At 43.4% G+C, this 24739-nt stretch overlaps 1 protein-coding gene across 1 annotated transcript in view; it reads left to right on the top strand.

Moving 5' to 3' along the window:
* The window catches only part of DOCK2 (dedicator of cytokinesis 2), a 371024-nt gene that overhangs the window by 114749 nt on the left and 231536 nt on the right, over positions 1–24739 (top strand). The window contains exon 26 of the mRNA XM_072947252.1: positions 18629–18777. Within this exon, the coding sequence (XP_072803353.1) occupies positions 18629–18777 (149 nt within the window). The remainder of the gene's footprint in view (positions 1–18628; positions 18778–24739) is intronic.

The following is a 24739-nucleotide window of genomic DNA, read 5'->3' as shown; positions in this document are numbered from 1 at the left end:
TCTCAGTTTATTAAACTAGATTTTGTTAATCTCTGACTTTTTTTTTTCCATGATTTGATTTTGGCCCCCAAAGTATAAAGAAGGCTTCTTGAATGATCCCCTCATCAAAGACTTACTGAGATCTGGAGAGATACTGTGAGGTTTCATAATCTCTGAGCTGTATCCATCAGTGACTTTGGAAAAGTCACATCACTTCTTTGGTTCTCAGTTTCTTTATCTGTAAAATGGGGACAATAACAGAATTAATGTGAATATTAAATGACATAATACTTAGCACAGTTCCTGGATGGTAGACAGTTTCCATAAATGGTAGCTTAAACTTAATAAAAGGACAATTATTATTTTTATAAATTATTCATTTATAATTATTATATTCATTTTTGTTATTGTCAGTTCAGAACTGGAGCCCAAGTAGAGCACTGAAAATAAAATCTTGCTTAAATTGATTTTTACAGAATTTCAAGACAGGAAAAAAAAAACTATGAGAATGAAGATTAACATACCTACAACCGTAATTATGATAGTAGTTACTTTGTATAATTTTATATGAAACCTTGTAAAGTAGGTTATTGTCATTCTTTTAAAGATGGAGAAACTTGCTTAACTCTGCCACATCTTGCTAATGAGCAAGCTTACAGTTACTTTAGCTTAATTTTAACTACTGATCTGTTTCTCCCCCCACCCCCCAGTCTACCTTCAATACAGCCGGTATTTTGAATCAGCACCTTTTTTACTCCCTTGACATACACTGCTACTTGACTTAAGCAAATGATTAGGTGATGGTTTGTAAGGCCAATTTAAAGGCAGTGCTTTGCCCACTGACTTCCAAGCTGAGGGATGTGCGCAGGTATATATCCCAGAGAGTCAGCTTCTGTCGTGCTTGAATTGCAGTCGATTTTATCGATTTGTTTTTTCTCCCGCACAACAGCTTCAAAAGGCTCTTTTGCCCCAAAAGTAGCTGATCTTTTCAAATCTTTGCTGTTCCTTCCTGGTAAGACTTTCAGATAATAGGGTAAATGCAATTAGCAACCACATATTTTAGATGATGGGGAGATACTCTAGAACGTGTTTAAAGGTTTCACAAAACACAGATGCCTGGAGGTGAGCGACTCCTTGGAGAGATTGCCTAATCCAGCCTCCTGATTTTACAGCTGAGGAAACTGGTCCAAAGAATGGACATGACCTGCCCAAGGTCATACCACAGGTTAGTCACAGAGATGGGAAGCCAGGGATCCCGATTTCGGTGGTTTTTTTTTTACTGTGTTTCTCGAGCACCATGTCATGAAGGATAATTTTGGGTATGCCTAGCTAAAGTGCTGTATCACAGAAGCAGAAAACCATTCATTCTTTCTCAGCTCCTTTTCAGTCTTTGATTATGTCAAGGATGGTATACCTCTGCCGTTTGCCTTTAATCTTTCTCTTCTAATCTCCTCTGATAGCAAAGAGGGAGCAGACCTCAGGTTTAAGCATCTCTTAGGATCTAATAAAAGTGATTTGTTTTCGTAATATTGATTGTCACACTTTCCATCTATGGCCAGTGATACTGGTTTTCCATTTGAAGAAGCAAAGTTTTTCTTTCAAAATAAATGTAAGCAGACTAGAAGGAATCTACTTTATGAAAAAATATTAAATAAACAATAGTGGAGGCTGTAAGTTATGAGGAGTACATGGTAGGTTTCACATTGTCAAAAATAATGGTTAACTAAAGCTTGGAAAATATTTGATTCTGCCCTTTAGAAGGCCCTAAGCCTTTTTGAGGATAGATGTGGCTGAATCCCAATTTCCTTCTTATTCATGTCATGCCTTTTTTATATAACAGTCAGAAAAACAATTATTTGAAAAGGAGAACATAGAAACTACCCATGTAGCAGAGATAAACTCACATATGTTGGTGATCTCATTATTGGTAAATTTCCTACAAGCCAAAAAGTTGGGTTGGTAGCCAATTTAGTTTCGGTATGTATGTATTTTTGTGTACATTTTAAATTATAAACTATATACTGTTACATTTATTGAGAACAGAAACTGGCTTTATTTTTCAGGGATTTATGCTCTATTTTAAGAGTGTATTTTAGATCTCATTCCTGTCTTGTTTTCCCCTTCTAAAAAGTTCTTTAATTTCTGATTATCTTGCCTGTTCAATGAGAGGATATGAATGAAAGAAAAGGGTGGCAAAATGCAATTTATCAAACATGTCCTCACTATTATCGCATCTTAAAGAAGGTTAGAATATATGGGATGAACAGAATAGGAATATTAAAGTTATTCATCAATGCAGGTTTCTTTTATCCTATAATTTACCTCTATGAAGTGAACAGATGGAAAGAAAGATGGGCTAGGTTACACTATGTGGGTGATTTCCCCATTATCTTTAACAGCCAATCTTCCAGTATTGCCTAATTTTTTTTCCTGTTCCCTGAAGCAAAAGTTCCTGTTTCTATAATTTAGAGCCCCAGAGATGCGGGGGTTCTGAAGGCCAGTTACTGCTAGCCTGACATGAGCTAGCTTTTCAAAAATATCACACAGAACTTATTCATGTCTCCTTCTACAGTGGGCCTCCTCCTACTGGCCCTTATGTGCTTTTTGTGGAACGTTCCATCAGTAGAAAATTTATTCTCGTTTAGAGGAATCTGGGGAAAAAAAAAAAAAGGAAGGTGGAGTCAACTTCTGGTGACTTACGGGCAGTTAAGAGTCAGATGTTTGAGAAATGGGCTTCTGAATCAGCAGAGATTTTGCAAAGTGACTGGTGGGACTGCATGCAGATAGGTGGAGTACTGAGATGCCAAGAAATGATACTGCTTCTGTTAGGGGTAATAAAAAGGCTGCATTGCTAAATGCAGGGCTAGGAAGGTTAATGGTGATACATTCTTTTTTAGTATCCAAGATTAACATGATAACTTGCATATTAAAGTTAATTCAGACACACTGCTAATGGAGGAGGCATACAAAATTAATTTCTACGGCACCTCATAAATTATGATCACTCACTCTTCCCTGCCTGATGCTCTTTGTCTTGGCAAGAGCTGCATGCATACTCAGAGTGCGTGCACTTCGGTTCATAGCGGGGCATCGTAGGCCCCCGAGGAATCTGGAGAGCTCGGGGTGTGTTCCCTTCAGTTCTTAATCACTGCCAGTCTTCCTCTGGGTGTTCCCCTGCTGGGCTGTGTGCACTTCATCACCAGCCAGGTTGTTACTTGGCAGGGATTTGGGTTTTAATAGTTAATGAGACAATGGAACTGAGCTGAGATGAGAAGAGGGTGGAAGGTGGGGGACAGGATGGGAAGAGGAGGGAAGAACTGCTCTCTCTTCATGCAAGAGATTCTTGAGGTAGAGCTGGGGACAGCGTCTCTGGATCCCTACAGAGGACCAGGGCTCAGCTAACACATGAACTCATACCCAGTCCTTAAGGGCACAGGCTCTTTAGTTTGAATGCCCGAGTGTGAGACCGGGCACAGTATTTCAGGCAATTTGATTAATTTCCTCAAGCCTCACTGTGTACGCCTGTCAAACAGGGAAAATACTAATGCCTACCTGGTAGCAATGTATATTTTAAATTTTGGTACAGTTTACGTATAGTGAAATGTACAAACCTGAAGTGTACAGCTCAGTGAATTTTTTTTTACATCCATAGACACCCACACAACCACCACCCATGTCAAATTACAGCATAATTCCATTACCCAGAAGGTTACCTGTGAATATTTTTAAAAATTAAATAATATTAGCTTATACTTCCATGGTGCTTCCGGGCCAGGTGTGCTGGTCTAAGTGCTTTACATACTCTTAGTTCATTCTCACAACCTTGTGAAGGGAGGCGCTCTTATTATCTCCACTTTACTGATATAGACACAAAGATTTAGGGGGAGGGTATAGCGGAGTGGTAGAGTGCGCCCCTAGCATGCACAAGGTCTTGGGTTCAATCCCCAGTGCCTCCATCAAAATAAATAAATATCTAATTACCTCCCCCAAAACAAAGAAGCAAACAAAAGACAAAAATTTTTAAGAAGATACAAACATTTAGAGAGATCGTGACTTGCCCAAGGTCACACATACAGTAACTTAGATTCCTGCCCTTAATATCCACACTCTGTTCCTCCTTATCACTGGCCTGGTGCGTATCAGGCACATCAGCAGAGTAAGAACCAAGCCTCGCTAACGGCTGACAGCTCTCTCCATTCCTCCTCTTCACAGTCCAGTTCATCCCTTTGCCTTGTCTTGGGCTAGAAGGCTGTGTGTGATGCTCGAGCAAGAGAGTCCTTGAGGGGAAGCTGTTCCATCCCATTGTCAGCAGTCAGGTGCACTGTAAGTGCTCTAGAAATAGTCCTTGACTGTTGTTCCCTGCACACCCTGCTCTCTGGTTCCTACTTGACTGGCACTGCTTGGTAAAGTGACAGTGTTGATCACCTGGGCATTCACACTGCGTACCCCTCTTTGGGCTCTGTTTAAACTCTGTCTTTGGGATGAGCTAAAAATTTCAAGTGCAAACCCTCATGTTTCCAAGCGCCTCTAATCTCCCTTATCCCAGCTTCCTGTAACCATGTCTTCCCCGGTCAGTCCCCATTCAGACCCCAGCTGCTTTTCCTTCGCCTCTTCCTTGTCTTCTGTATTTTCTTTCCCCTCCTTTTCCTTCTCTTTCTTTCCATTTCATTATGATCTTCATGATTATCACCAAATGCACTTTAATAAGCTGCTCTCTGCTAAATGCACTGTAATTGCTTATTATACATTCCTTACGGACGGTGGCCACGTCCAGTGAATCATTCATATAGCTGAATTGATGCGTGCCCGTTTATATGAGATCATTTGCAGACCTCTGCGCCTTTGACATCTTCATTTGAATGCCTTACAGGTACTCAGACTCAACATTTCCAAAATCGAATTCATTCTATTCATGAAAACCTTCTCCCTTTCCATTATTTTTCTGCCAGTCATCTGAAGCTAGCCCTCAAATCTTAGGCCTCATTTTTCACTTTCAGTCAATCACCAAGGCCTTGGAATCTTTCCCATAGATGCCTTGAATCTGGTCACTTCTCTCTCTCTTTACCATTTATGTCCTGGTCCTGTACCCCTGTGCTATATACAATGCTTGACATTTGCACTCCATAAATGTTACATGTTCACATGACAAATAACTGAAGGACACGTAAGGACAAACATGTGGTCACGAGCCTGCCTCCTTTTATTGTTTCCATGTTTTATGTGCACACACAACACAGTCAAACGAGTCAAATGAGTCGAAACCATTAGCTTCTGTCACTTCTTTTAGAACTAAAATTCCACAATTTGATGTTAAAAGCAGCTAATGACGACTAAACTTAATGTAGGACATTCACATTAAAATTCAAAATGTGAAAAATCTCCTAAAGTGCCAGAAAAAACTGTGTTTCAAGGAATTGGTTCTCTTCTACCCCAGGGCTCCACGTACTCTCGACCTTGGGTGGTCTCCTCCATTGCCCTGACAGTTTATCACAGAAATGAGCAGCTACATTTTGTGGGTAATTGGAGCCCTTATGTTACCTTTCACGTTGGCATGTCATCTCCTTTTTGTACTAAAGTAGCACAGGAAGAAATAAGTGTAACGAAAAATAAATACATCCACATGTCATGCCTAAAATAAAATATTAATGCCAGTTTCATAGGAGTACAACCTAAGATTCATCGGCTGGGACTGCACATAATTGAAAACGCAGTGTGTTTCATTGTATGTATTTTTCACGCTGTTCCCATCAACTGACTGGTTCTTTTCTTTGTTACGCCTGGACTACCCCTGCCCCACGGGTAAAGGGCCATATATTGTCCTTCCTTTGTGCACTGACATTTATTCTCTTTCCTTTCTCCCTTCTCACCCTTTCCCGGTTTCGTCTTCATGGGCTGCATAATCCAAACAGGATCTCTTTGATCTTCTCATTCAAATATTGGGCCTGAGCATGTGGTTCATTTCTTCAATCACTCTTTTGCTCTGGGCCTTCCAGGGGAGGGCTCGCGTTGGCTCTGCTGCATGGATGGAGACATGAAGTAGGCAAGAGCCCCTGCCCCGCAAGGCTGTCTCTCTCCTCCACCTCCTTAGCTGAGTGTTTTTAGAAAAGAAAACCAGACCAGAAGAAGAAATTCTTTACATTCCCATTTTCCTTTGGGCAGGTACATGGCGAGAGGGTGGCAGTGAATTTTTTCTCCTTCCTCTTTGAAGTTTGCTTCCAGTTCTTCAGCTGATTTGAAAGATATTTCACTTGTCTGTTTTCCCTTTGTAATAAGCAACACTAGATTTTAAACGTGTGGGGCTGTGAATGAGAGGGACCCCAGCCTCCTCTCCTTTGGAGCCATTATGGGAAAGGTGAGGGAAGGAGAGAATCAGATGATGATTGGAAACAATTGCACAACCATTCCATTTTGCTAATAGTTGAATCCAGGAGAATTTTCTCATTTAATTCTCTGAAATGAAGGGCCCCTGTGTTAGCCTTAAAATGCAAACAAGAGGCTTTTAATGTGCACTTTTCTCAGAAATGGAATGCTGGCTGCTCATATTGATCCAAAACATTGCTGTTGGTTTTTGTTCTTTTTGGTATTTGTAAGGTTTGTGATGACAGCGATACAGGATTGTTCATGGGCAGCTTGAGGATTGCCGGTAAGTGGCATCATTATTTTAAGTTGCAAAAAGAAATGTAAAAGAATGCTCGGAGAAAGCTTGCCTGAGTCCTCTTTGAGTCCATCCACTTACAAAAGGGAGCATGAGAATCTGAGGCTTATATCCCAATCATTTCAATTTATTCCCTCCTCCTGGAGCTCAATTCCCTAAGTTTGGTATTTCAGACGAAAGCGCACTTTGTTTGAATGAGGCAGATAATAGCGTCAAGTCCATTTCGTTCTAGTAAGTCTGGACCAGGTCTGTGTCAGCTACTGAAGTTTCAGTATGCTCTGCTTTGGTCTCAGGAACTTCTTAAGTGTAGCATCAGATCCCCATGCCACAACATACTTAATACAGGCGTATCCCATTTCATCGTGCCTCATTTATTGCATTTCACGGATAGTACCTTTTTTTTTTTTAAACAAATTAGAAGTTTGTGGCAACCCTGTGTTGACAGATGGTAGCATTTTTTTTTAGCAATAAAGCATTTTAAATTACGGTATGTGTATTTTTTTTTAGATGTAATGCTATTGTGCACTTAATAGATTATAGGATAGTGTAAACATAACGTCTGTGTGCAGTGGGAAACCAAAAAACTCACGTGACTTGTTTCATTTGTGATATTGTGCTTTATCGTGGTGGTCTGAAACCAAACCTGCTGTATCTGTGAGGTATGCCTATAACCCCAGCTGAGTTTGTATGTTCTACTTGGACCCTCTTATGGGCATTTTAATCCCCATTTTTGGAGGAGGGGAGGTAGAATGACCTATTCCCCAACATCGTGCAGCCTGGCGGTAGTAAGTCTGGGATTCAGACCGGAGTCTCTTGACCCTCCATGCAGAGTTCTGCCCACTCCTCCACACCTGCCTCTGGGATAAGGCAAAGCCAAGATGGGGAAGATGTTGCAAGAATGGGCTGCTCAGGAGAAGTGGTGAAGGTGAAGAAACACATACACACTTTGCCCCCTGAATGCCTTTCCTCCAGCCCCCAGCCACTGCCGTCTTCAGTGACAGCACAGGATAATGAATACTGCGATAACCCAATACTGAATAGGTTTCTGGTTCTGAGAGCTGCCCTCCAGGTAGGCAGACAGGGCTCTCTCTCTGTCTCCCTCTCTGAAATCAGCAAACACGCATTCATTCATCTAACACTTATTAGACTCCTACTGTGTGACAGGCATTGTGCTAGGAGCTGCAGGAGACATGGCTAGGTTGAGGTGAGGTGTCTCACCCCAGGCTCTCACTGTCTCTCGAGGAACAGGGAGTGAGCAGTTGGAAGGTCATGACTGCTGTTTCCTGGCCAACTCTAATGAGATGGGTAAGCTCAACCAATTGGAGTAGAATAAATGGTTGGTTGCATTTAAAAAAACGAAAGAAGTGAGTGACTGAACGGCAGACTAAAGTCACTGAGCTGATGAATGTTCATGATTGTTTAATTCTATGATTCTAGACTTGTGACTTTGTTTTATTCTGCTGGTACGGTACCCTTCACTAAAACATATAAAATAACCAAACACGAAACAAACCAGCCAGCCAGAGTCCTGAATTTTCTATTTAAAGCTAGCTCAAGGAGGCTGACAGATTCAACGGGTGGCTGCCTCCAGTTGGCAGAATCTGGGAGTTGGGAATAACTGCCTGCACTCATGAGCCTACAAGTGAAGTTGGAATAGTGCTTGCGCATGGGAGTCAGACAGTGGTCTGTGTTGAAATCTTGCCTCTGCTGGGGTCACACTAGCTAAGCTGGGCAAGCTGCTTGGAGCTCCTATTTTCTCATCTGTAAAATGGGGACAGTGCCATATAAGAACAGGTTTTGGTAAGGATTAAGTTCCCAATATTGTGCCCCGGAACCCAGCAGGAGTTCCACATATGTTACATGGCTCCCACACTCCATACTCCACACCGCCACTCACTTTCCTTCTCAGTGGGTTTCTAGACAAGTGATTTCTACCCTTTATTAAAATACGTCTGCTATAATGACTCCCACTGCTGAGAAATTTGAGTATGTGACCACACATTGGCTCAGAGAGAGTAAAAGTTGAAAGGGGTCATGGTTAAGTAAAGATTGAAATTCATGGAGCCGGGGAACTGTGTGAGCCTCCAGAGGAAACGGGGGCTGGGACGAAGGGGTTAGAGGATCTGTGCAGCGTGGTGCAGGAGAGAGGCGGTGGGTCAAGGGTGATAAGGGCTGGAGGGGTGTGGGCGGTACTGACTGTTCTAACAGGTACCCTAAGTGCTTATAAATGGATTTGAATTCCAGATGTCACTGAATTGGAACAAAATGGGGGCAAGGGATGTTAAGACCTAGCTCTTCGCAGTCAAAAAGACTTAACTCGTTTTCTCCTCTTGCATGAATTTGAAATGGAGCTCGTTGCTTGGATGAGAAGCTCCCTTAAAGGCTGCCCGGATTATCCAGGGTAGGGGCCAATCGGTTCAGCCCCAAGCTTTTCATTTGCTTCTCTTCCCATTAGCCAGGGTTAGGAGGTGGGTGGGACAGTCTTCTAACAGGCTGAGCCGCACTCTTGTGTTGTGGCACCGTGAGTGTAATCGCTCTAAGCATTAGGGAAGAAATCAAGTTCTGGGTTGTGACTCGATTGGCCATATCCGCACCTTTATTTTCCTAAAAGCACTTTCTGTGGAGCCTGATTGTGGTTTAATGAGTGTGCTGGCAGGGAGGAGGCTGGTCCGCGGTGGCAGCATAAGTGATCTTGGGAAGTGGGAAGGGGTAACCGGAAGTGCAAGCACCTGTCAGGACACGATGATCAGGCCCTCATAGCTTCCGGAAGGCATGATGCTGGCTCATCCCCACAGCCGCTGCACACCGGTGGAGAAATGTGGCCGGGGGTCTTTCTTGCTACTTGGGGCAGTGAAATGGTCTTTATGACTGGATCCTAATTTGATAAACCCTAAAATGACTCTATTATTCTCTCACTCAGGCGTTCAAAATGCATATGCTCACACACACATACATATAGCACATCTAAGCCATCAGCCAGACACTGATTCTGTCTCTAAACTATAACCCAAGTCTGTCCATTTTCCTTTGTGTCTCCTGCTACAAACTAATCAAGTTTTCATCTTCTCTCTCCTTTACGGTTATAGTAAGGAGACAGAGTAGTTTAGTAGATGTGAACACGGGCTCTGGGCTCACATTCCCTAGGTTTAAATCCCAGCTCTGCCACTTACTAGCTGTGTGATCTTAGGCAAGTTACTGAGCCTCTCTGAGCTTCAGTTTCCTCATCCACAAAATAGGTACAAATGATACACTTCTTCATAGAGAGAATGCCTGGTAGAGAGTGGGGGCTCAGAAACATTAGACCCCTTTTTCTCCTCTACAAAAATCCTCCTCAGTGTTCTTCGGCCTTTTTCTCTGGGCTCATACCTATCTTCTAGTAAAAATACAAAAGAAGACATGTTTATCTCCACCCAGCACTCACACTTCTTACCACTTTCCAAGTTTGTCATCTCACAGTGATGCTCCCCATTTCCTGTAACCTGGCCGGATGCGTTTCCATGGGGTTCCTCCAACATGTTAAGCAGATTTCCACCCCAGGGCCTTCCCATGCCATTTCCTCTGCTCGGAATGGTTTTCCGTGAGGTCTTTGTAGGCTGTTTTCTGACCCTCGGGTCTCAGCTCAAGTTCTCCCTCTCAGAGAGGCCTCCTTACCTGTCCCACGTGGAACGGTCTCCCCAGGTCACCCAGTCAGTTGTCTTGCAGACAGCAGTCGGTGTTGGTTGTTGTAGCACCAGCTGTCCGGACTCTGCCCACGTCTCCTGCAATCCGAGATCATTTTTGGTGCACAAAGAGGACTCTCGCTCCCAACAGCCAGCCCCTGCCTTCTCCGGCTGTCCCCAGGCTGCAGGGGCCAGCCCTGCCTGGACACTGAGAGCACCCAAAGGGCCTGGGACTGCCCACCCCCACGGTCTACACACTCCAGCTGCTCCGCCCCCGTGGCCCGCACTGTCCCCAGAGCGCCTCTTCTGTGAGACGTGCCTGTGCGTGCAGCCTGCCTGGCCTCCTTCCCTTCCCCCTTTCCAGTGCTTTCTGGAACACCTCCTAGTAAGTAAGTCACCTTCACTCAAACCTCATCTCAGAGTCTGCTTCTGGAGACTCCAACCTAAGACAATTATTACCTTCTTAAATTGTTTCTGATATTCCACTAGAATATAAAATCCATGTGAACACTGCCTGCTGCAGTTAAGTATTCATATGTATATGTACATGTATATGCTTAAGAATATGAATATATGCACAAAGACTGTCAGAGCTTACAAATTATTTTTGTAATCAGTGTGACTTTCCTGCACATAAGCATACTCACATCATCTTAAAAATTCCAGCACTGGCGCATCAATCTCCCCTTCCCTCCATCCCTGTGCTTCTGAATGGCGAACTCCATCTTATTAGCTTCTTCGCTGGTAGGTTTAGTGCATTACCTACCGCGCTTTATGTTAAATATAAAGGATATATGACAGAAGCAATAGCTTGGCTTGGACTTTAAGTGGGTATCTTGAATAAAGTTCTGAAAGTACATTTCTTCTTTAGGATTTACTGCCTAATTATATTTTCACCCCCCCCCCCTCCCCAAGGTGCCTGAAGAGAATTTGCGTCGTTGCTGAGTTCTGAAATCTCTAACCAGGCTGTATTTGTTGAGCTAGGGAGACATATTTTGGCCCTCGGGGGTCCGTAAAGTGGAGATGCACATCGTGGCGGTGGGCAGGCTGGAGGGGGAGTGAATGATGATGCTGGATGTTGTAATTAGGCCTGTTTCTGGGAAGGTAAGGGCAGTGAATCATGGGTTGCCGCTTGAAGAATGCGTTGGGGAACAACGCTGGTAGAGTTGTAAAAGGCTCGTAACTTGACCTGGAATGTGAAGTTTGTGGGTAGTTATTGATTTCCCAGTGGGTGGAATTACTTTTCTTTGTGACATGCTGGCTGGAGGAGGGAGGTTGTGAGAGGAAGGAGGCTGTGAGAACAAATTGCTGTCAGACTAGCGCCGTGTATGGCGGTCCTCCTTCGTGTCTAGCTGATGGAGCCAGCTGGCCTCTGACATCCGCTGGTGCTCCCCCCACCAAACAGAAGGAAAGCAGCAATGTACACCTGGGCTTACACGGCTCAGCCTCGCCCACGGAGAATGTTGGATTTCAGTCAGGGGTCTTCCCTGCTTGCCGAAAGGCTCGGGGTCGGGGGCAGAGCAAGGCTTGACCACCACAAGTTCCTCACTGTCCCCCAGGAGGGTCGAGCTGAGCTGAATTCGCCTTTCAGTCAATCGGAACTTGACCACAGCAGAACAAGTTTCACCTTAAAGCCTGTGAGAAATTGAACAGGCTTGAAGAGTCCGTTAACCCATGCTGGTGGCCAAGGAAGGGGCTGGCTGTAAGTGGGGTGAAATTCCAAGTGAAGGCTGCCACGGGCAGGCTTAGAAACGGGGTCACCACACCGAGGGCGTGACTGAGGCCCGGACACAGACACCTTGTGTGTTTAACCTTTCTCCCCAGAGTAAGAGAGGGGCTCCTGAGTGTTCTCAAGTCTCTCCATTCTGCTGCTGAAGCCAAGCCTGGGATGGAAGATCAGCAACCATTTCCCTAGTGGGGATGTAAGGTGCTGTCTCTTCTTCATGTTTCATGAGTGATTCTTTTGACCCTCCCTCCCTCCCTCCACCTCAGCTTCGGGGAAGAGAGGCAGTTGCTTCTTTGTGTGGGCGTTGCTTTGTATCCAGAGGCCTCTGCAGTCCCTCCCTCAGTTCCGGGATGAGGTGTGTGCAGATTGATGTAGGGCTGATACTGAACTGGTATCTCTTAAAAAACCATGAGGGATGATGAAAGACGATTTGAATTTGGAATATGGGGTAGTTGCACCACTGGTGCTCAGCTTTGGGCCTCAGCTTTATTTCTGGGATGACCACACGAATCTCACTGGTTGTCCTGTTACGTAGACAATGGCCACATCGTGTGAAAAATGGAAAGGTGGAATTCTAGTCTGGGTGCTACAGGAGCATGGAACAGGATCACCCAAGTCAGAGTTGGGGTGTCAGGAATGTTGTCTTAGGGGATTTGGCATCTAAGGTAAGACCTAGAAGGCAGGGAGCAGTTAGTCTCGTGAAGATGGGTGGGATAAGTACATTATAGGCAAAGAAGATAATGTGCAAGAACTTAGAAGCAAGAGAAAGGGAGGCCATGGTGAGGGATGTGGGAGATGGAGGGTAGAGAAGTAAGGAAGGGTCTGCCCACAAAGGGACTTCAGCTGTGCCAAAGCATTTATAATCTTTTTTTTATAAATGAAGTATGGTCAGTTTACAATGTTGTGTCAATGTCTGGTGTACAACACGATGTTTCAATGTGTGTATACATATATATATAATATATATATGTATACACACACACATAAATATATTCATTTTCATATTCTTTTTCATTATAGGTTACTACAAGATATTGAATATAGTTCCCTGTGCTATACAGAAGAAACTTGTTTATCTATTTTATGTATCGTAGTTAGTATCTGCAAATCTCTAACTCCCAATTTGTCCCTTCCCACCCCCTTCAGTATTCCATTGTATAACTATACTACGGCTTCTTTATCCAGTCATTTGTCTATGGACATTTAGGTTGTTTCCATGTCTTGACTATTGTATATGGTGCTGTTATGAACACTGAGGTGCAGGTATCTTTTTGAATTAGAGTTCCCCCCTGGATATATGTCCAGGAGTGAGTAAGTGTGTTCTTAGTTTTTTGAGAAATCTCCATACTGCTTTCCATAGTGGCTGCACCGAACTGCATCCCCACCAACAGCGTGGGAGGGTTCCCTGTTCTCCACATCCTCTCCAGCATTTATCATTTGTGGACCAAAGCAGTTATAAAAATCGCCCTGAGGGCCATAGGAAACACTTCGAGGAGGGGAGTCCCGGGGTCAGATTTGAGTTTTGGGAAATTCCTGCTGCTGAGACTGGAAGTGGGAGATGGATCCATTTGGGAGACTTGGAACAGGGGATGCAGGAAGTTGGCTTAGGGGTAGGATGGATTTGATTTCCTGATGGAGCGAATACTGGGGATACAGAGAGGAAGAAGTCAAGTCTGAGTGAGTGACTGTGACTGGGGATGTCTTCGTTCAGAGTGAGCACAGGAGAAGGCGCAGCTTGTGGCAAGTTCCGATGTGGTTCTTAATAGGGTTTTCCTCTGGGGCTGTGGTTGTGGCTGCGATCACAGGTGTATCTGTGGCCTGATGCGCCTCAAGAGGGTTTTCCAAAGCGGACAAGTAGGGGGCTGACACGGGGGAGAAGGAGATGAAGACAAGGACCATCTTATTGGAAGTGTCCCTGAGTCATGAAACTCTTGCAAAAACGTATCACACTTCAAGAGAGCTATGAATTCAGGCAGTAGTACTTCCTTCCGTAGGACGAAACTTTCTCTGAGGAGGAAGAATCCAGAGCTCAGAAACACTGCATTTTCCTCTCTGCAATCACTTTGACAAAAAAGGAAAACAACAGAAATACCTCCTCTCTGTGAAAATAGAGAGTTGAGTCGCTCTGCGGGTTCCTAAGCGCTTGGTCTGAATTATAATTTGGACTTGTCACCTGATGGCAGATCTCCCAGCCTTTGGCGAGCTCAGTTTCCCGGGCTGGGTTTGCAGGTCTCTGATGTTCATTGCCTCTACCTATAAGGATTGATTTAAGGCTCTGCAATATTTATCTTTTAAACCATTTGTGTTTGTTTGCTTGACAATCAAGCCGCAATTTAGAAATGCTGCTTCCTGAAGCTTTACAGACTAATGTAATTTCACAATTCCAATTACAAATGAGAAAAATTATCTCATCCCCAAACAGAAGAGCCAGCCGTTTCTGAGAAACCATGGTTAACAAGAAGACAAAATACTTTCTGAAAAACAGGCCACGTTATTAATGGCTTCCTCAGCTCAAATCTTGCTGACTCTCAGCACCAAGAATCTTCGTCTTGTGGGGATGCTGGTTTTGATCATCTGTAAAGTAGGTGATGTTCAGATTGATAAACCACTACTTCTGCTGTGCCCCGGTCTGCCGCTCCCACGACCTCAGTGGTTTGTAAACCAATGCAAAGGTGTCCGCTTACCAATAGATACATCCCCCTGCCACTTCCTCTGAACCTGTATTTTATGGAATCACAGAACTTTAGGTGGGGACTTCACAGTCATTCCGTTTAACCCTTCATCTGATACTTTGAATACCTCCTCACCATCCCTGCCCAGAGGCAGCTGCCTACTGCTTAAATATTTCTACGGATGGAGAGCTCACTACCAGACCTTTCCACGAGAATCTACTAATTTTGCTCAACTTTAAGAAGAGTGTAAAGACTGGTGACTTCTCAAGGACGTCTTCATTAACATCGAAAATCTCCCAACTGGTCTTTTCCACTTGGGTTCATATCTTTGTAATGGTACCTAACTGAGGTATCTCAACTAGAATATCAACAGAATGAACTTTTAAGGAAAAAACCTGACCTTTGCTGTCCTGCAGCTCTATTTTATGGCCATTACTAGGTTGCCGCTCCTAGGAGGTAAAGACACTAGATTTTTTTTCTTGTCTGCTTAAGTCAGCCTCTTATCTCTGTTGGCTCTATTGCTGTGATGGCTTACAGACAGGTAAGCCCTGGCCATTCCCTCCCATCCCAGAATAGTGACTGGCACTTAGGGAGCCTTCAAAAAATGTAGCCTGACTGCCTAAATGAATGGATGAGCTAATTAACTGCCACAGTGGATGAACCCCTTGTCTTACCTTTACAGACCTCCTCTCTACAGGTCCTAGTGATCCCATTTGTGGATGGAGAGAGTTTAAAATGATTTTTAATCTGGGATCACAAAAGGCTGTTATTTTAGGATTGAAAACATTGTCTTATGCCTTAAACTCAAGACCATCTTCCTGCAAGGTCTTATCAAATCTTTAGCTTCAACAGAAGACAAGAATGTTATATCAGAGGCTAGAAGTCTAGGGGGTGGAGTCCAGCACTTTATTCTCATTTGTTAGCACCTGGACTATTGCAGTAGCATAGTCACTGATCTCTGCCCTTTGGACTTTTCCTCCCCCAGCTACCCAGTATGCTACAATGACACAAATCTCCTTATAACACAGCTTTTGGTGACTCCCTTTACCCAGAGAACTATGGAGGAATAAGATTTTTGTTGTGTTTTAAATTTACTTTATTAAAAATCTCTTTTTACTTTACTAGCAAAATTAATTTTTCAAAGAGAAAGACTTTATAACCTTTAACCTAACTTAATAAGAGAATGCACAATTCTTACCTTCTGGTTGGGTGTAATTATAATGACATCAGTGAAGGTAGAATTAAGAAGTTAAATTTCATGAAGTCGGTGAGGCCATTCATCTCCCAATGACAGAGTTCACAACAAATGAAGTCACCTAATTTTTCTACAACAAGCATTCTTTACACATACAATTTTCTCTAACAAAATGAAAGTTTCAAAGTTACAAGTTAACATGTCTTAGAAGATAACTTTTAAAACAAACTTCTGAATGAACATTGAAGCAGATTTCTTTCCTCCTTTTAGTCAATAGATCTGGGATAAAAATTAAACTTTTTGGTGACAAGAGATGGAATAAATATAGATTTAACTGAAATGTTATGATAATTGGTATGTAAATATTATCTAGTCTTTTTTTCTTATCTCTTTAAACAAAGAATAATGGCTAACTCAGTACCTTGTAATGCTCAAAAGTCCTTAGGCCAACCGTTTCTTGAGTCCAAATAAAGTACCATTAACCTGTGACCTATGATTTGATCTATAATGTTAACCAAGGATGAATCAAAATTTCTATAATTTGCCTGTAATTTGGTGTTTCCATAGAACCATAACCTGACATCTCCCACTACATTTAAAGAATTTTCCTTTTCAGTGTCATCTCCCATTATTCTACTTCCAAGAGACGATTCTATTTACCCAGGTCCGTGTACTCTAAATCACTTTCGGCTCTCTAAATCCCCACTCTCCCTATGGTGTTATTATTTTCTCATCAGTGACCATCTCAAATAACAGCTCTTCTATTCATTCCACCAAGATTTACTGAGTTGCTATCAGGATCCATGGACTGTGAGATTTAGGCTGGCTGTCATGAAGTTTATACTTGGGTTGGATGAATGGACATGAATTAATTACACTAATTAGAATTTAATTACAAACTGACATTGGTGCTCCAAGAGAAGGGGCACAATTCTGTCAGAGCCTCCAAAGTCTTCCATGAATCTTCCAACCATAGGTCATTTCTCCCTTCTGAAGCCCTCATGGCATTTTGTGACTCTACCAGTTGGGATTGTCTGGTTGTGAGCAACAGAAACCTATTCTGGTAAATTTAAGTAAAAATAAATGTATTTGGAAGATAGGGAGTAGTTCAAGAATCAGAGGAAAGGCTGGGGAACTGGGCTTCAGGGAGACTCAGCATAGCCCTGGGTGAGGAGGCAGCAGCCACCCATGGGGAGCCTGCACAGGGCACGTCTGGGCAGGCAGATGAGCTCTGCGGTCAGACTGGACCCACCACTTACTGGCTGTGTACACTTGGTCGTGTCCCTCTGTCTCCTCATCAGCAAAATGGGGGAAATAACAGTGTCTACCTCTTAGAGAGTCATTGGGAAGATTGGCTGAGGTAATTCATGCAAGACCCTTGAAACAGTGTCTGGCATCTTGTAAGCACTCAATATGTTAGCAATGTCTGCAATTACTGTTATTAAAATTCCCTCAAGTTTCAGATCTAGACGTTATCCTAATTAGGGTCAGTACCAGCCCTTGTCCAGAGGAGGGCAGGGAGCCTTATGACAGTGTCCCTAGGATCACGTCCCATAGCAGGGTGGCTCCCCAGGGTGCTGTGCCAGAAGAAGGTGTAGCTGGTGGGCTGGCAGAACGAGAGACGGTGCCTGCTTCTCCCCCGTTACCTTATTCTGTCTCTGCCATTGCCGTTTATTTTGTTGCTGATCACCTGTCAGATATTAAGTGTCTCGTGGGTGAGAACCATATATTGTCTCTGTACCTCTAGAAATACAGTGCCTTCCACATCAAAGATGTTCAACACCTATTTGTTGTACTCAGTTAAGATGAAATTGGTATACATGATTTCTATCTCAGCTCTAGAAGCACTAGGTGGAGATGGCTTGAAATTTTGGGTGGGTTTTTTTTTTTTTTGATCCTTCAACATTTGCCATTTTAAGAGAACTACAGAAACAAAGCTGTGTAAGACTTCAGAACTTTCCCGGTATTTCCTGAGACAGCAATACCAAGAGAGTTAACCCTGATTTGCAAAGGTTTTAATTAATTTAAAATGAAAGCCGTGGTGCACAAGGATGCAACTGGGAAGTTGCTCATTTCTGTACTGTTTATGCTAGTGGAAAATGTCCATTGATAGGAATATGACTAAATGAACAAATATGTCCATAATAGAGAATACTATAAAACAGCTACAAATAATTATGCTGATCCCTATATGTAATAAGATAAAAAGGGCTCCAAAAAATACTGGCAAGTGAAAAAAAATTTAGGTACAGAACAATATATGCAGTACAGTCCCCTTTTATAAAAAGGCAAAAACCAAAATGACACTATGTTGTTTATACTGATACAAACATATGTAAAACATATAAGAAAATCTTGAAGGATTATCATCACAGTGTGATGTTTTACTTAAATGAAAAGCCAAATCGAAATGATACTACATGTTTTACACAGATATGTATACACACACACACATGTATATACATATATACACACATATATACATATGTACATTTTTATATGTATATACACATACATACGTATAGAATAAAATAACCGGTTGTATCTAGGGAGTGGGAGTTGGGGGAAGGACCAGAAGTGTAAACAATGATGTTCTAAGGAAGTCTTAACCTAATTCTTAATATTTACATTTTTTTACAAGAAGAATATATTCATGAATAATTTATTTAATGAAACATTATTTAAAAAAGAAAAACTGAAAAATGAGAATGCTCAGATGCCTCTGAACTGCCTTCCTTCCAGAATGCCGGGACATTCTGCTTCCTGTCATCACCAAGGAACTGAAGGAGCTGCTGGAGCAGAAGGATGAGATGCAACACCAGGTCCAGGAGAAGAAGTACTGTGTCGAATTACTGAACAGCATCTTGGAGGTCCTCAGCTGTCAGGATGCGGTGAGTCCTCACGATGATGTAGATGTCCTGGACTCAGACTAGGGCTGAGTTGATTAAGTTCTAAAATATTGATGCTGATGAATAGCAGTTGAAGTCTAAAGATAAAAGGCAGAGGCTTTCTCAGCGGGCCAGCTTTTCCAGGGACTAACCCCCCTGGCTGTGAAAGATGGTTTCGGGATTGGAGTTAAGCATGTAGCATTTTGTCACCATATTTCTTGTTGGACAGGCCTTCTCAGGGTGTAGGTATGGACATATTGCAAACTTTTTACTTGCATAGCCGAGAAGACCCAATTATCTGCTTTCTTGGCTGATTTTCCTTGGTTTTGTTTCTCCAGTGATGGTGGAAATGGTTAAGACTCTGGATGAGCAGATTGCTCCGGGCTAGACTCTAGAGAAAGGGTGAGGAGTGAGATGGTGTTAGGGAGATGGCTGTGGCAGTGAAGCCAATGTATATTGGTAGACATCATTCAGAGATTAGGCAGGGATGAGACCAAAAGGAAAATCTCAGTGGGAGTAAGTGGAGGGCTTCCAAGGGACAGAGTCTGCCGAAGACAATGAGGGAGATGGAATAGTGACAACGGTAAAGACTGAGAGACAGTTATAATACACTGGCCTAGAGTTCTTATGACTTGGAAGACAGAAATGAGGGTTCTTGATTTGACTCAGGTTCCTTTGCAACCTGACCTTGTCCTTGAGTAATGTCCAGGAGTATCTTCCCCTGGATGGGCTGGTTTCAGAGGACTGGGTAGACCCAACAACCAGTAAACCTTTTCTAAGTATTTGTGTGACCATTCTCTCTACCCCAACTCTCCTCCCTAGCAAATCCTCAGAGAAGGGCTTCCTGGATGAACTGTATCTATGATTGACTTTATTAGAAAACTCTGCAAAAACAATATTTTCTTCCTACTCATATCCCAGAGTCAACCATTATTATCAATTTCCTTGTTTGTCTCTCTTCTGTCTTTTCCTTTCCACACTTACCATCCTAATTAAGCTTTTTCTTATCTCATTTCTAGGTGAATGCATAGCTAGCTTGCTTCATTCATTCATTCATTCATTTGTACATATGATGTGCCATGTTTGTGCCAGGCATTGGGGACACAGAGGCATGTATTTTTCCTTAAGAAAATGCTTATAGACGTATAAATAAGCAGTTGCAATATAATAGAATGAGTAAAATCTAGATGCATACTGGAGCTGCAAAGATCATGTGTGTGTGTAAGCACTGTTGTCAAGGGAGCTTTCTCAAGGGAGGTGGAGCTTCAGCTGGGTGTTCAAGAGTGAATAATTAATAATCACAACTGTTTCTTCATTTGCTGTTTTTTAGTCACTGTGCTAAATGCAATCCCGGTCATCTCTCTGCTCACCCTGATCAGTGCTAACAATAAGTCCCATTATTATTCCCATTTTATAGATGGAAACCTGGAATTCAAAGACAAAGTTCAAGGCCAGACAGCCAATAAACGGCAGGGTCAAAATTCAAACTCAGGGTGGTCAGACTCCAATGTCTGCATAATCATAGGCACTTGGGATACAGAAGCATGGTCTTCTCCTTCTCATTTTTTCTATGCTCGTCCTTTTTGGGGGGAGAGGGAGTGTAATGCGTCAGAGCTTGGGTGCTTACAGTTCACTCTGTGAGGATGCCATGATGATGGTAATGTTTTCATAAACATATTCAGTAGCCAGCTGTTGGAACTTGTTCCAGCTTTTGCTATTTGATCTTTGAAAAAAAATTTAAGGGAGAGTTTGATCTTACTCTCACTTATAGTTTAAAAGCATGATGGTTGGCCCATCATTTCTCCAGAAACAGCCCCAAGAATGTTGTCTCTTCCTGTTGAGAAGAATGTACAATGCTTCCTTCACTTTAGTAATGCTCAGGTCTCTTTTCGTATGGGGGGAAAAAAAACCCTGGCTCCTTGGAACTGTGCTAGTGGACCCCAGTTTGAGGCACACACGTAATATGCTCTGCCAACTTCGTAATTTGGTTAGAAGGATGGCCCCTCTTCACAGCTCATCTGTTAAGCAGCGATGCTGAGACTCTGCCCATCCCATGGGAGTGGGCCCCCTGGAGTTCTGTCCTGACAGGTTGTTACCATTTTGCACATTGGGTAACACCAGACACTGGTGGAAAAAGGCTGCTCTATCATACACCCTAAGGACTTGAGTCTCCAAAGCCAAGAAGTGAGTGGGAGGCTCTGAGCTCCCCTCGGGGGATCGTGGCATCGGGACTTGAGGCATGTGGGAGGTGTGGTGTCACTCTTGACTGCCTCTGAGTGCATTGCTTTTATAATGACTTTGGAATGTGGGGACTAGCCCACCCCGTTTTCAGGATGAGCAACTGTCTTTGCTGATGAGTTGTTAAATACTGTTACCACCATTGGGTTTGGTACAATGTTCCAGTGCTTTTGGTGAGCTTTGCATCTGTCCTTTCTAGCTTATGAAGATGGGAAGCTCTCCTCTTCTCAAAAGCTTTTTCTCTGATGAAGATGATACATTAGTGACCATTATTACTTTGAGTTAAACTAAAAATCAGGAGTCTCAAAGTATCTAACCTAAATCCCTCTTATTCTAGTACATGGTGACTCTTAACTCTGGCTGCACGTTACACCACCGAGGAGCCTTGTTAAAAGCAGCTGTGCCTAGACTCCAGTCCTGGTTGTTCTGATTGAATTGGCCTGGGGTTGCCGAGGGCATCACAACAGCGTGTTCATCCGGGGATGACAACAGGCAGCCAGGGTGGAGGACCCCAGCTCTCGTGCGAAGGTCTTCAACTTGAGCAGGCATCCCAGTGACCTGGAGGAACCATTAAAACAGGTTTCCCATCATTGCATTTGGAGAAAGAGGCCCGATCATTTATTTTTCTAATAAGTTCCCAGGTGATGTGGATGCTGCTGGTCCAGGGACAACACTTTAAGAACCACCACTCTAATGTGACCTAATTTTTTTTTTCCATCTTCAGTATTCACTAGAAATGGAAGAACAGTTGGGCTCATCTTCAGTTCTTTACCTTCTTAATTGAAGAGCCCTTTCCAGTCTATAAAACCTGGCATCTTCCAATGTGGCATTTAATAAACCGTAAAATGGCGAAATGTTCGAGCACACTCATTTTTACTCCTAAATTCGTTTTTATGTGGTAGCGGGGACATGGCCTGTGCAAAGATCTGACTTTGAAAATCCAAGCCATCAGATGTGCTGTTGGTGTCTTCAGGCACCAACTTCTCAAAACTGGAAATTTGAAAGAAAAATTTTTTAAAAAAGGCTCTCAGAGTAAATGGCCTGGAGTTTTCTCTGGTGGTTTGGATCCTCTCCGTTGATAACAACATAGGCATCCATTTTTCTTTGACTGGCTCTTTCTTGGCACCATGAAATAGTCCATTCGTCCCACCCCCAGCCTAAGCATGGACCATACCTACCTGCCTGAACCATCGCCAAGACGCAGAACCAGGAGTGGAAATTTAGCCATTATGGTGCAGGATGCCACCCTTCCTTTGAGGGGGCGTTGTGTGTTTGGGGGATGGGAAAGAATGCTTGTCTTCAATAGATCATCATTGTTTGGGTGATTACAACCCAGCACAGCAGGCCTGGCATGAGGAAGCTATGCTTTCCTGTTATTACCTTATTCTTTGTAACCTTGGGTGGCAGATGACTCAGGAGGGGATGTCCTTCTATGCCTGGGTGTTGATATTTTGTCATGACAGTGTTAAATTCCCTCACCCAGCTTCCTTGAGGTGCACTTACCCTATGGAAGGGACAGGCTCAGGAGAAGGATGCAAGGTCTGACTTCTGCCTCTGTTAACTCCTTTTCTCCCCGTCACTGTCACCGAGCAAGTTTTGTCAACTTAGGTTACTTTGAAAGGCGGTTTCACACTGGCTTCCTTCTGTGCCTTGCCGGCTGCTGAGTAACTCATAAAATTTAATTTTGTGCCAGACCCAGGGGGAGTTGGCTTTCCCTCTCTTTGAAATAGGCTTTTCTTTTTTATGTTTCATTCCTCTGACAGACAGGAGAGTCATTGTTCTGTACCCTGCTAAGCAGTCACAAAGTGGGGAAAGCTGACTCTTAATTCTGAAGAGGAGAGGGTGTTGGTTGTAGAACACAGAGAATGCACAGGATCAGCTAAAAAAAAAAAAGACCCTTTGAGCCCACTGTCTAAACTTGGGTTTTTCCGAGGCTGAAATAAATGCACAGCCTAAAAGTTGAGAGTTAAGTTTTATTTGGCGGGAAGACTCGAGCCGTGATGACAGCCTCTCAGATGGCTCTAAGGGACTGCTCCGAAGAGGCAGGGGATGAGCTAGGAGATACAGGAGCTTTACAACAAAGACCTGGTAGTCAGGACATTAAAAGACTATTTATTAACTAAAGAAAGCCAGACATCTCAAGTTAAAGAATTTAGCGCTTTTCTATGTATGGGAGGGAGCAAGCATCTGGGCTCATTGAATTCATTCCTTTGACAAGCACCTAGCTATCTAGGGCCAGTGTCCTGTCCTTTCTTATTCTGAGTCCCCTCAGAGGGCACCACTGTGAGTGGCTGCAGAGGCCGGGCTGCAGGCCTGTCCTCACTAGGGGGTGGTGACAGCTGCTGATGCCTTGATGGCTTCAGCGTTCTTTGTTCACTGATACGCTTTGCAGTTTACAGTATCTTTCGGTTGCAGTAGTCACAATTGGTTTGGGGTTTCTGACATTTTTATTCATCAGCTAAGACACTGGTAGAAAGGGCTTTGCTCAAGTTTTTTCTCTTGCTTGGAATGTCTTTCCCAATTCCTGTTCTTTTTTATGCAAGTAAAATCCTAAATTCCTTTTAGGTTCAGCTCAGATAATATTTCCTTTTTGAAATCTTCTCACTTCCGTGTCCTCCTCCTCTCCCCTCCACCTCGAGGCAGGTTTAAGGACTTCCTTCTGTGTGTTTTCATAACTGTGTGTTCAGGCTGATACCACAGCACTAGGTGCGTTGTTGCACTTCCCTGTGTGTGTCTCCTGCCAGGAACTTGAGCACAGAGGCTCAGAGAGCAAGCCTCACTCCCTCAGCTTCACAGAGCCTACACTTGCAGCCTTGCCTCTTGCCAGTTCCACTTACACTCCAATCTCCTGCTCCATTAAAATTCCTTCAGCCCCTCAAATGCACAGCCCTCTGTCTCTGTTCTGGGCTGCTGTGTATGCTGTTTGCGGAGTCAGAATGCACGGCCTCCACTCTTTGCCTAGCTAAATCGGACCTCATGTTCAGAAGTCAGATGAAACGTCACTCTACGCAGGAAGCCTTCTCTGACTTGCTGATAGATGCAACCGGTATTCCAGGTTCTTGTCCCGCCCCAGAAAGAATTCAGAGACAAGACGTAGTGGTTAAAAAAAGTAAAGTGAGGATTTATTAAAGGATGGCTAGTACACTCTCAAGGGAAGAGCAGGCAGGCTCAGGTGAGCGGCTGCCCTGAGTTTCTTTGGCAAGGTAGCTACATAGGGTGTAAAAATGAATGGGCGGAATATTCACTGGGGAGGGAAGGGTTTGGGGTCGTATTCCCTGATTATCATCCCAACTCCACCTTCCCAAAGGGAGGAGAGATTTTTGTCCTTATTTAGTCTGGATTGGGAGTGTCATGGCATCGGTGCATGATGGGTACTTCTGATCTGCAAGGCTAATTTTATTGAAATGAGGGCATAATGAGCAAAAGGTTACATTTGGACACTGGAAATTCCTACCTTTTCTCACCTTTCTTTGTTCTTCTCCAGGCCACTTGTCACCCCAAAAAGCATGATCCCTTATCAGCCCAAAAGTTCCTGCTTTTCTTTCTCTGCCCAGGGACCCCTGGTGCTTAAATCATGTGTAGTTTCCTGCATTTGGCCTGTGCCCCTCCTTTCTGCCCAGTTCCTGCCATTTGATCTGTGTCCCCCTTTCTCTGCTCATATCTAGCTATCCGCCTGCTCTAACATAACCCTCCTCCACACCCTTCTCTTGTGAGCCTGCTCTGTCGT

Source organism: Vicugna pacos, chromosome 22 (assembly GCF_048564905.1).
Source record: "Vicugna pacos chromosome 22, VicPac4, whole genome shotgun sequence".
NCBI classification, from domain to species: domain Eukaryota; kingdom Metazoa; phylum Chordata; class Mammalia; order Artiodactyla; family Camelidae; genus Vicugna; species Vicugna pacos.
Note: the sequence above shows the minus strand (reverse complement) of the source record. Positions and strands in the feature narration are given on the sequence as shown.